Here is a 13,088-nt window from a genome sequence, read left to right on the forward strand (position 1 = left end):
GGGGAACGAGGGCGACTCTCGCGACCCCGCGCCGTGTGTCGCCCGGCAGGGCCGTGGGGCCGGGGCTTTTCCAGCCCCCGGGATGCGCGCGCGAGTCCTTGCTTCCACTTCCTTGTCGCCGGTGTTACCACTGGAGCCGCCTCTCGCCGACAGCGGGGAGCGCGAGTGTGCTGGCCAGCCCTCCCGTCCCGCCCGCGGGCCCGGCGCCGCGGGGAATGTGAGCCGCGAGGCTGCCACGCTCCTCGGGGTAAGTCCCGCCCCCGGGGTCACGCCGCACCGCCGGCATGCTGCGCGCTGCTGCTTTTGGGGCGAGCCTCTACCTGCGTCTTCCATGAAATAGGCCGATGAGCTTCCTCTTCCCGCAGTCCGTGTCTTTGGAACCCGGAAAGGAAAGAAAATAGCCCAGAGTCAAATCGTGAGGCGAGGCCATCGCAAAAGGTTCGGAGGATGGTCTGAAGGGGTAGTGGAAGTGTCATATTTCAAGTGCTGCTTCTCTGTTTTGCACGAGGGACAACTTAAAGCTTAGAGTAAGTTGCATAAGGTCATAGGGGTCTGTGCTGTTGCTATTAAACAGTGGAGCCATAATTAGTGCCAGTGTTCTGCAGAGCCCTTGGTTTTAACCTTCATGCTATTCTGCCTTTCTTTGCGTGCCTGAGATCTGAAAGCAAACTTGGAGCAGGGCTTAGAATAGTCAAAGACAAACTAGGATAGTCTCTTGCTGCCCCCGCCCCAACGTGGTAATAATTACTTTGTTTCTTAATTTGTTTTGCTCTGGTTGAGAGCTTGTATGCGCCATTCTTTATGGATGCTTTCTTGGAGTTACTGCTCTCCGCTAGGCATTCAATTATAATTCAATTATAAAGGCAAAAAAATGCAATCCCCATGTACCTTTGCTTTGAAGTCCTGCTATCCTTAATCTTTTGCTTACCCAGTGAGGTTGATGACTGTGTTCTCCTCCTGGGTTGCACTATGATAGTTACAGTACAGGTTAAGTTTGGAGGAAAGGTTAGAAAAGGAATCACTTAGAAATGACGGTATTATAAAGGCCTTTAGGAATAATACGTTCCTAACTTGGCATATAGTTTTAACATTGGGAAATGTGCGTCTGAATTTTCTAAGGGAGAGTTTTTAAGCTTTCACATTTGTTGAAAAGATTCTTGCTTCCCACAGGATAGGAGCCATTAAGTTCATTCTTTTCATCTCATAGTAGAAATAGCTGAAATTTAGAGTGTAATCACATGGTAAGAGTTTAAACCTGGATCCACATCTCCCGACTCCACGTAGACCTCTTTGTCATTGTGCTTGTTAGATACCTTGTCATTTTTGGTGTGAGGGCTAAATGAGATGCAGCTGGGCTGTATTCCCTGTGTTGTTTATTACCACATCTCCCTCTTTCTAGAATCAGAATAAGCTTTCTTTTGATTGATTTCAAAGAGCAACTATAGTATCTCTCTGTCGTAAATTCAGGTGATTTTGAGGCATTTTTCTCCCACCAAGGACTGAGTTGATATAACCCCAATTTAGAACTCAGCCACACTTAAACTAACTTCTTGAACTAGTCTTCCAATTTCTTTGTATCTTCCTTTCCATAGACATGTCTGTTTTTAGGCCAGCAGCAGAGAGCTAACATTGGTCTGTTAAATTACTCCTAGACGTGTGCCATATCACTACACTAGCCATATGTGGCAATGTAATTACAGTTTAGCAAAGCAAAATTAATCAGTTCCTAATTAGCCTCATTTTGAGTGTTTTAATAGGCATGTATAGCTAATGGCTAGTGGACAGCCCAGACACAGACTTTCTCATCAGAATTTATTGAATAGTTCTGGTGTGGAGAGTTGCTGGTAGAGATGGGTAGCAGTATCATATTATGAAGGACCAAAGAGTTATGTTTTTTAAAAAAAACAAAACAAAAAAAACTCCTACCACTCTTAGTCCACATTTGAGCTTGGTGGTCTTCGCAGGTTGTAAGAGTCTCACCTGAAGATGATAGGTTTTAATACTTAACCCTTTCATTTGTATAGCACTTGACTGTTCCCAAGTAAAGTTGTGTCTATTATGTGCTTTGAGTCTTACACTATAAAATCAGGAAGGTTAGTGAAATAATTTTTTTTAATATGTAAGAGGGAGAGAGAGAATGCACTGAGCCTAAAGCATTTTGAAAGACCTACCACAAAATTACAAAAGCTGGTAGAGTATTAAAAAACCCTCGGTATATAGATTCTAATTGTATGTTTAAGTGAATGAATGAAACTGTTTAAGCTGATGGAACATGAGGAGCAGACAAAACTTCCCACTCCAGGCTAGCTCTTCTTTTTAGCTGTTTCTGTGTAGAATTTTTATAATGTGAGATGAATAAATCTTTGAGTTGAAGAATTACTATACCCATGAATAAATATAAGGACTTGGTTAAAGAAATTATCTGTTAACTGCATAGATTTCCGTGTGCTTTAATTCAGAAGGGCTGAGCTGGAGTCCTGAAATCTGGATATGTAGCTTCCAGGTATCGTATGTATTGCTTAGAATCTGGTTTTGGCTATTTCCCAAACAGGTGAAGGATTATTTGATCTGCAGGCTGCTGCCCCGTGAGGGTACATTCTTTAAAGCTTTGTGTTTACTTTTTCTCTCTAGTCATGGATGCATCATATGATGGTACTGAGGTAACTGTTGTGATGGAGGAAATTAAGGAAGTCTACTGTTACACTTCTCCTGGGCCACCGAAGAAGAAGAAAAAGTATAAAATTCATGGAGAAAAGGCCAAGAAACCCAGGTTAGCCTACATGTTTTGGTTGCTGCTGTCATTTATAAACAAGCTGTATAAAGAACTGGGTTGTGGAAGATTTTACCATTCACAAAGGAAGTGTAATTCTTGAGCTTTTCACAATGGGTATTGGGATACCATAAGAGGAAGAAATGGGAAATGGCTAGATTTATGCTAGTACTGTATTTACCATTCTTGTGAGACTTTTTTTCCAGGTTGTGACAGGTAACAACTGTATAAATAGTAGAAACTTTGTACAGAACAACTGCATTTTTAGAAAATTTGACTTTTATTTGTGTATTTTTGGTACCATGTTTAAATATTTAAAGCAAGACTTTAATAAAATTATAAAATTGTGTGTACTACCACTAATGGCATCTATAGAGAATAACCAGATGCTGTTTCTAGTCTCCCTCTTAACTATGAACAATGCATACTTCTTGTTGAAGATACCAGCATTGGGTCCCTTTGATAATGGTATCTGCATTAATTTCTCAGCCTCAAGGAAGTACTTTTGATGAGTTAGATGACCAAAAGCTGTGTAGAATAGTAAAGAGTGTGATACCAGCCCAGGCAGTAAGCCACTTGAGTTATTTGCTCTGAGAGTACAATGACAACACACCTGTGTCTTTCTTTGGCTATATTGCATTTTAAAAGTAGTCATTCCTACAGAAAATGATCTGTATACACCAGGTAAACCTTTTTCTGAAAGGAGAACAGCCATTTTTTACCATTCATTTTACCCATCTCCAAATGCCATCTAGGGTATCATAAATACTTCTTTCTTTGACGGTTAGTCCTTTTTTAGATAAATGCTTTGGATTGAGAGGCTGGGTATCATCCTCCTGACTACCCAGTCCTTAGCAGTGGAGTACCTGTGGTTGAATAAGGGAAAGTTGAAGACATCATTGCTTCCTCAGGTCTGCTTACCTTTTGTACTACTACGACATCTACCTGAAAGTGCAGCAGGAGCTCCCCCACCTCCCACAGTCTGAGATCAATAAGAAGATTAGTGAGAGTTGGAGGCTTCTCAGTGTGGCTGAGAGGAGTTACTACTTGGAGAAAGCCAAACTAGAGAAAGAAGGTTTGGATCCTGTAAGTGTTGTTCACACCCAGCTAATTTCTCTGTGGGTTCAATGGGGAAAGCTCTGGGGAGGCTAACACCCCTGTTTTCCTGTTTCCTTTTCCTTGGAAAACATTTATCATATTATCTTTCTTGAGCCTCCTTGTTGGAAACACTTTGTGGAAACACCTTGTGGAAACACTTTGATGATGCCTTACACACTTTTGTCCTCTTAGATTGCAACAGTGCGTAGAGCTGAGTGTACTGAGTTCTTTTTGGTGATTCTTAGGTTCCTCTTCTGAATTTTAGTATAATTTAGAGGCCATTATCCTCATGGATAAGTAGTGGTATTTTCCTTTAATATACTAACTTATAAAGGCATTTCTCCTACGTCATGTTTGTGTACGAGAAGTACACTACATCATGAGTGTAGTATAATTTGTGTTTCACTAATTACAGTTATAATCAGGCTTTCATGTTCAGCGTAATAGTAGGTTCTTTTGTTACTAATGGTGGATATGAACTGTGGTATGCTAGAAGCAAGATGAAGGGTTAAAGTCAAGGGGAGGAGACTGAAGATACGAGTTCTTGGATAAAAGAACTAGCAAGGAAGCAGTTAGGTTTATGTCTGTCAGCTCTTTTGTTATTTCTAGTTCACGTTATAAAATATATTGAGTAGCATTCAAATTTTTCACTCCTTTTTTAAATTGAGCTACTGCAGGAATAATACCCTTGCTGCTGCAAGCTGCAATCTATAACCTGCTCTCTTCTCGATTGCAACAGTCATCTGTCACTTCTGTTGTGAGAACTTACTTATTTATTTTGAGAATCAAACACAGGATCTGGCACTTGCCGTGCAGGCACTGTGCTGCTGAGCTGTGCTCCCAGCTCTCAATTCTTTTTTGGTAATGTAGAGAAAGGGTTCCTCAGGAAGGCAGTTACTGCTTTACAGCAGAACAGGATGTATTGGAATCCTGCTGCTGCCACTGTCATTTAGATGATTTTGTGCTTATTGGGTCAGCATTCCTCTTCCTCAGAGAGCTTTCTGTTGCCTTAGTCTGGAAAATGTTACTTTTTGCTCCTTTTAAGTGATTTGTTTGTAAGCAGTGAATCTGGGAAATAATTCCTGGGGTGGAGGGAGGTAGAGTCTAAAACAAGTACACCTATCCTCTTTGGTGTCCCCATTATAAAATCTGCGGTCTTAGGAGCTGGGATACAGCTCACTGGCAGAGCACATGCTTTAGAACATGTGAGATTGTAGGTTCAATTCTTAACACCAAAAACAGAATCTAATTGTGGAATGATTTGGTTTTTAAAATTAGACACTGACATAGGTCCTTATCAACACTTTAAACAAATTCTTCCTTTTCCATTTGATTATTTAAATTTACCCTATCTCTGCCAGTACAACCAAGATCATGACTAGATTAGCTTTGATACCAGCTTGACTGAATGATCATGAAAGAAATATTGTAATTTTCAGTTTTGCTTCTCTTATCTATAAAATGAAACTAGTATTTACCCATAAATAGATAATGTAAATCATTTAGCTGAGTTCTTGATGCATACTAACTTGGTCAGTAAGTATCACTTTAGTACTTAACTTCCAGTAACCATATAATAAGAAAAGGTAGCATTTATTAAGTAACTGGAATGTATGACAGCTGAGTGAAATTTCCTATGCTGTGTTTGTCCTCTCCCCAGTTGCTTGTTTGAGGATAAGACCTTATAGGCTTTCTACATTGGGAGCCTTTTGGAGCCCATTTTGGTCTCCTGCCCTTAACAGCACCCAAGGTTCCACTGTGACTTTTTCCAGTCTGTAATTGTGCCATCCAGTTTCTTTGTGCTCTAAACCATCCTATATATTCACAACCAATTAGTCCTGTTCAACCTGTGTGCTTCAACGAGTGACTTTAGAATCTTATTTCCACATTACCTCTCCAATAAAGGTTCCATAAGGAATTGAGTCTGTCTACTTTGATGTTTTAGTTCAGTGTTTTTAACTTTTACCTCTGAGTGCTTCCTTTGTGCTGTAGTCTTATTGATTTCTTGCTTTTGATTTAAGGATCCTTTTGTAACTGACTTCAGTGTTCTTTTGATAGATGTTTCTGAAATTATTTTTTGTTCCATTTAATTTTTGTTCTTACTTTGAACTTCTTTAAACTTTTCTTCACTAGGTGACATTATTTTAAATTGAATAATCCAAAATTTGTTTTTGTTTTTTTGGTGTGAGCTACCAAGGTTGTTTGTTATATGTGCTCTTCTTGATCTTTAGAATACTTGGCCAGGAGCACAGTTCTTTACTACTTACTAATTTTGTGTTTTGGAAGTTTAACCCCCTGGGCTTCATCAGCCTCCAGTTCTTCGTGTGTGAAATGAGAATAAAAACAGCTCATAGCTTAACAGTGTTGTTTTTAAGGTGAAATTAGAAAGCATTTTCTAAACTTCATGGTGCTGGGTCATTTTTAATACTTATTTTTTTTTGATGTATTCAGGACCTCATGAGATAGAGCGTGTACAAAGCACTGGCAGCTTTGTGATGTGTGCATCCTCTTGTTTGTAAGTCTGGAGAAGACGCTGATTGCTTGATTTGGTGTGTTGAGTTCCATCTCGGCTCATTGGTTTTTGAGGCTTTTCTTTTTTCTTTCTTTTTTTTTAGTATTATGTATTCTGGTATTTAAATCATATGCCAGTTGGGAATCTTAAAGTATCAAAACTAAAAAGAATGCTATAAATTGTCAGATTTAGCTTCCTTGTTTTACAGATGGGGCAGCTGAGGCCTTAAGGGGGCACAATATTTTCAAAACCATATCAGACCTTGAGTTTCAGCTTGCAGTTTTAGATGCCAGAATCATGCCCTGTCCACAATTTAATCCATGTTATGTATTTATGTGATTGAGCAAGCAAGCTACAGTGATGTGAATGAAGACAATACTGCCGTTGACAGAGGCTGGCCTCTGTAAGGTTAAAAGAGTGGAGTCTTTTTCTAGTCACATTTACAGAAAAAAATAAGTTAATAGATAGATTTCTGTGTGATCTTAATTCATTTATTTCTGCTTGTCTCCTTCTTGGCTTCTTCTTTACTCTCAGAACTCTAAGCTTTCCACAGTGACTGCTGTGGTTCCAGACATCCCAGGTTTCCGCAAGATCCTCCCTCGCTCAGAATACATCATCATCCCTAAGAGCAGCCTCCAGGAAGATCAGAGCTGTGCTCAGCTGGAGCTATGTGTTGCTCAGAACCAAATGTCCCCTAAAGGACCTTCAGTTGTGTCCAGCACTGCCCCAGAGACAGTGCCTGGCCACGCGGGCATAGCAGAGCAAAGCCTGGCTGAGGAGACTCTGGCTGAAGAGGTGGGAGCCCTTGCTCAGCCAGGTGCTGTACAGGAGATCACCACCTCAGAGATCCTCACCCAGGAGGTACTGCTGGAGGAGGCTTCCTTGGAGGTAGGGGAGAGCCAGCAGCCTTACCAGACAAACCTGGTGATTGAAGAGACCTTGCTGAACAGCTCATCTGAACCCCCCAGTGGAAACCTGACTATGCCCCGCACGCAGGTTGGGGAGAGTGTGTCGGTGGTAACAGTCATGAGGGTAAGTGGTGTTTTGCTTTATGGAATTACTAAAAAAGCAGCCAACGCCAGGCAGTGGTAATTATATGGCACTTCCCTTGAACGTTTCTGAGCCCTGAGCTTGCTGCAGTGTTCTCCTCAGTTTCTGGGCACTCTTACCAACTCTTCTTCATCCAGCGTTAGCAGGAGAGCTGCACGTGATGCTTAGGGCTGTCTAGGAGTCAAAGCCCAGATCTCGCAGGTTGTTAGTACCAGTTAGGGTTTTGTGTTCCTGATGACTATTTCAGCAAATACAGTGATATCTTGAAATGTGTATGATAAAAGGTCTTCCTGGGCTTAGATGGCATAGGTACAAAGATAATCTCTTCAAGGCCAGGTTGATGAGACTGTGGTAGTAGCTGAGAAAGAAGAGGCAAATCTTTCTGTGCTGGCTGAGAACCATGCTAACTTGAGAGAAAAGCAGCAGTGTCATTGATTCTACAACCTAGTCCCCCGGAAATAGGGGAACTGCTGTTGTGCCCTGGTGTATAAGCCTCACTCTTTCACCCTGGATAAGATGTCATCCTTCAATAGATGAATGTTTTATCCAGGATAAGAAGGCCAGCATCTCTAGCCCTGTGGCTTATGTGGAAGAAAGCAGGTATTCCTGTGGAGAAATCCAGTAAAACTTTACAAATCCTGCTTTTATCTGTGGCCTTGTTGCTGTTTATGATAGTGATGTGGCCCACTGGCCATAGTATTAATGACATGCTAAGAACATTTGACAAGATCAAAAGAATTCTCTCACTAATAGCTTATGTAATCTGAGAAATTAAATCTCTTAGAACTTTGGTTTTTTCATTTGTAAAATTTGACTAGCACATTTTCTGTTAGTTTTCTCTTCATTCCTAATTTTATTTTGAGACAATTCTAGGTTGATTTGATTGTGTGTTGGATAAGCACATTGTGAGTACTGGGCTCAATCCAGTCTTCCAGTGTTGAGAGTGGCCCTGGATGTTCTGATTCTATTTCAGTGAAACTGTCCTCCTCCTTTGCCTGCAGGATTCCAGCGAAAGCAGCTCCTCTGCACCAGCCACACAGTTCATCATGTTGCCTGTGCCTACTTACTCAGTTGTGGAAAATCCTTCCCCCATCAAACTGGTCAGTATGTGGAGAGTTCACAGTAATTAGGGCTCTGTAAACACCCTCTTCTATATAGTTTTCTAAAAATCTTAGAGCCTTAGGACCTTTGGAAGTGGTAATGGTCTCAGAATTACGTGATCCACAGGTTCTAAAATTGGGGGCTATCTAGGTGGAGCCCCACAGGATCCCTGGATTCCCCTCAAGGTGTGTACAGACTACTAGAGAACATTGTCCTGGAATCAGTTCTGTTGCTTTTATCAAATTCTTGGAAGCATACATAATATTGAAAAAATTGAGGGGCCACTGATAGTATTAAATACTCATATTGTACAGATTTCCCAGAGAAAGAAAGGAAATTCAAAGCTGTAAAGCTACAAATAAGCCAGAGCCAGGATTGTGGCTTCTTGGTTCTTTTTTTTTTTTTTTTTTTTGTCTTTTTGAGATACAGTTTCACTATGTAGTTCAGGCTGGCCTCAAACTCACAGCAATCCTCCTGCTTCAGCCTTCTGAGTGCTGTAATGATAAGCATGCACCGTCACACTCAGTTTGATTTTTAATTGATGTTTTTTCCATTGAAACACTTCGGTATCTGATCTGAGATTTACCCTTAAATATTTCATGTTTTGATTCTATTATAAGTGATATTTTAAAATTTTTCTTTATCTGATTGTTCCTGCTAGTATGCACTAACATTTGAATATATTGTGTATATATATATGTATACATATGTGTGTTGTATCTGCAACTCTTATGAACTCATTTATTCTGGTAACTTATAAATTCAATTAAGATTTTTCTGCAAAGACAGTCATGTCTGTGAATAAAGTTTTAGTTTTATATATTTATTTCTTTTTTTGTGTGTACTGGGAATCGAACTCGGGACCTTGCATTTGCCAGGCAGACATTGTGCCACTGAGCCATGTCCCTGGCCCATCTTCTGTTCTGATCTAGATCCATGATATCTTTTTTCTTGCCTTATTTTATTGTCTAAAGATCCTATAGTATAATTCTGGATAGAAGTGCTGACAGCAGATAAATTTGTGGGGTTTTTTTCCCATAGAAACCCTTTATCGAGTTTAGGAAGTTTCCTTATTTTTCTGATACGTCAGGAGTTTTTAAAATCAGGAATGGATATTTGGTTTTGTCAAATGCTTTTTCTGTGTCAAGATAATCGAATAGGGTTTTTTTCTAGTTGGTCAATGTGGTGAATCTCATTGTTCTCCAAATGTTAAACCTACCCAGCCTTGCTGGGATAAAGCCTATTTGGCAATGATGTGTTTGTTCCTCTTACGTAGTGTTGGTTGCTAAAATTTTGTTGAAAATTTTTGAATTTGAGAGGTGTTCATGAGAGGTGTTGCCCTGTAATATTCTACGGTTTGGCTTTCATATTAGACAAAGCATTTTCTCCCCTTCTGTTTGTCTTAGTTACATTATTTCTTACTAGTGAAGTTATCGGAGCCTGGAGTTTCACTTTCCTGGAGGGGAGAGATTTTGGAGACTTACATGATTTACACCCTTTTTGCACAATATAGCAGAGGGATGTGTACACAGTAGACAAAGAAGTGCAAGGCCTCTCCTCCCTCCTTCTCTCTCTTTCTATTTTTTTAAGGTTTGGGTTGTTTTCACTCCCACTTTTTTTTTTATCAGACTTTATTGGTATGTTTTAGATATACATAATGATCACGTTCATCATAGGAAATTTGTACCTGTACATGATACGATTTGGTTTTGTTTTTCCCCTTTCTGTACCCTTCTTTCAACCCCTTCTTCCCTCCCCATTTACAAAAACTTTATTTCCATGTTTCCCCCTTCTTTCTCTTCCTTCTCCTCTCTTTCTTGTTCCTCTTCTCATTTTAACATTCTGAAGTTTCCTTTGTGGGGCTATTTTTAACTACAAGTATAATTTTTAAGTTACATTCAGGATTACTTAGATTATTAGTAGGTAATACAGTATTTTTGAGTGAGCTTTTGATATTTGGTCTTTCAGGGAATTCATCATTTTTTAGATTGTCAGTTGAATTGATACAACAAAATCCCTTGTTTCCCTTTTTAAAAAATTTGTAGTAAAACAATACATGATGTGAAATTTATTAAACATTTTAAGTGTACAATACAGTGGCATTAAATATATTGTTTCATTGTTCAAATAGGAACTGTATACCCATTAGATAGTAACTCAACATCCTGCCTTTCATCTGCGCAGAACCTGTTTTACCTTCTATGGTTTATGTTCTAGATACCTCACAAGTGAAACTGGGCAAGTAATTGTACTTTTGTGTGAAGCCTTTTCACTGAAGGTTTTTAAGGTTCATCTGTCTTGCTGTGTGTGAGAATTTTATCTTCATGACTAATCCTGCATTATGTATCTATTCCACATTTTGTTTTTCCATTCATCTGTTGACAGGCATTTGGATTGTTTGCACATTTTGACTGCTGTATATAATGCTACTTGACTTAGTTCTACAAGTATTAGTTTGAATCCCTCCATGATATTCTTTTGAGTATGTAACAGTGAAACTGCTGGATCACATGGTTATTTGTTTAAACTTTTGAGGAACTTTTATCCTTTTATATTTATATCATTGATAATGATTTCATTTCTAGTTCCTGTTACTGATAATTTGAGTCTTCTTTTTTCCCTAAGAAGCCTAGCTAGAGCTTTGGTATCACGGATTTTTTTCTTTTGCCTTCTATTTCACTGATCATTTGCTCTTTTCTATTTTCTTTTTTGGTGTAGTTCGTTTTATTTTTTTTGACAAGATCTTGCTATATCGTTGAGGCTGGCCTTAAACTCACTCTATAGCCTTGTCTGGCCTTGAACTCATGGCGATCCTCTTGCTTCAGCCTCCAGAGTGCTGGGATTACAGGCACTACCGTGCCTGGCTCACTCTTACCTGTTTTCTTTTCTGATACAGATGCTTAGTGTTACAAATTTCCCGCTAAATACTGCTTTTGGTACTAGAGATTGAACTCATGACCTTCCACTTGCTAGGCAGATGGTTATGCTGCTGAGCTAAATCCCTGGGCACAAATTCTGATACAGTATTTTTTATTTTGTTTTAGTTCAAAATACTTTTTGATTTACTTCTTTGACCCATGACTTACATAGAAGCATGTTACTTATTTTCTAAATATTTGGAGATTTTCTAGATACATTTCTGTTATTGATTTATAATTCCTTTTGTGACCAGAGCTTTATGGTTTATAATGCTTGGCTCTCTTCAAATTTATGGAGAGTTATTTAATGGCCCAGTTTAGTTTATCTTGGTAACTTTTATGTGCATTTCAAGAGAATGTAGTTTCTCTGTTGGAGTATTCTATACATGTCAAATTTTGAAAGGTTTTTTTTTTTTTTTTGTGGATACCACAAATCAAACCCAGAACCTTGTGCTTGCCAGGCAGGCGCTGCTGAGCTATAATCTACAGTCCTATACATTTCAAAGTAAGTCAGTTTGATTGATGATGCTTTTCAGCATTTCTTATACCCTTCTTAACTTTGTGTTTACCTGTTCTACCAATTATTGAAAAAAGGCGTCCAGCCATTGTTACAGATTTGAGTATTTTTTCTCTTTAGAGCAGAATCTATTTATGGGGAAAGAAAACTTCTAATAGAGACAAAGGGGTTCAGGGTGGGTTGTCTATTTCTTCTTACAGTTCTGTTGCTTTTTGTGTCATATATTTTAACTCCTTTTGAGTCATTATGTGCTCTTGATGAATTGACCTGTGTTATTATGAAATGACCATTTTTATCTCTAGTAATAGTCATTGCTCTAAAATCTTATGTGACGTTAAAATTTTTTATTAGTATAATATACCTTTTTCCACTGTTTCACTTCTAACCAGTTTATGTCTTTGTATTCAAAATGGATTTTCGTGTTTGTTGTTTTTTTTTGGAAAGGGTGTATTAGGACTCAAACTCCAGACCTTATGCTTGCCAGGCAGGTGCTGAGATTTTCCTTTTTTCCCCCCTTGTAGATAGGATATAGTTTTGATACAAAAGCAGGATCAGACAATGTATCTTTTACAAAGAGAATTTAAGGCATTAATGTTTAACATGGTTATTGGTATAGTTAGGTTTAGATCTGTTAACTATTTGTTCCATTTGTTTTAGTATCCTTTCACGAAATGCATTTTTATGAATCCATATTCTCTCCATTTTAATGGCTTAATATCTGTTGACTTTATTTTGGTTATTTTAGTAGTTTCTTTAGAGTAGTAGTATGCATTTTTAAATTATCACAGTTTTGTTTTACCTATAAAAAGCCCTGCTACAGGTAAACAATATATTCTTTGTGGGATTTTTATTGTTGTTTTTTGAGATGGTGATCATTACACTGCCCAGGCTGGTTTTCAGCTCCTGGACTGTTACGTGATCCTCTCACATCACCTTTCCAAGTAGCTGGAACTGTAGACCTTGGATAATTACTTGGTTAAACAGAATGCTTTTGGTTAAGACAGTTGTATCTTAAAATAGGAACAGCCACTGCAGCTTGATTCATGGAGAAAAAGCTATTTGTCTTGAGCCCTTGTGCTCCTGGAAAGGATGTTCTTGCCAGAGGTAGTGGTACATACCCAT

At 38.9% G+C, this 13,088-nt stretch overlaps 1 protein-coding gene across 7 annotated transcripts in view; it reads left to right on the forward strand.

Annotated features, from left to right (window-relative positions):
• The first annotated feature begins 111 nt into the window (after positions 1–111).
• Hmgxb3 (HMG-box containing 3) overlaps positions 112–13,088 on the forward strand; it is a 45,916-nt gene continuing 32,939 nt past the window's right edge. For 5 of the 7 annotated variants that reach the window (XM_063232349.1, XM_003477347.5, XM_063232354.1 and 2 more), the window contains exons 1-5: positions 112–247; positions 2,632–2,770; positions 3,682–3,856; positions 6,915–7,412; positions 8,432–8,530. In XM_063232349.1, the coding sequence (XP_063088419.1) occupies positions 2,634–2,770; positions 3,682–3,856; positions 6,915–7,412; positions 8,432–8,530 (909 nt within the window). In that variant the 5' untranslated portion in view covers positions 112–247; positions 2,632–2,633. Of the gene's footprint in view, positions 248–307; positions 528–2,631; positions 2,771–3,681; positions 3,857–6,914; positions 7,413–8,431; positions 8,531–13,088 lie in introns of those variants that run through there. The other 2 variants (XM_063232350.1, XM_063232352.1) reach the window with 2 other exon arrangements.

Source organism: Cavia porcellus, unplaced genomic scaffold (genome assembly GCF_034190915.1).
Source record: "Cavia porcellus strain 051 isolate PalLab524CR breed Dunkin Hartley unplaced genomic scaffold, mCavPor4.1 scaffold_21, whole genome shotgun sequence".
In the NCBI taxonomy this organism is placed as follows: domain Eukaryota; kingdom Metazoa; phylum Chordata; class Mammalia; order Rodentia; family Caviidae; genus Cavia; species Cavia porcellus.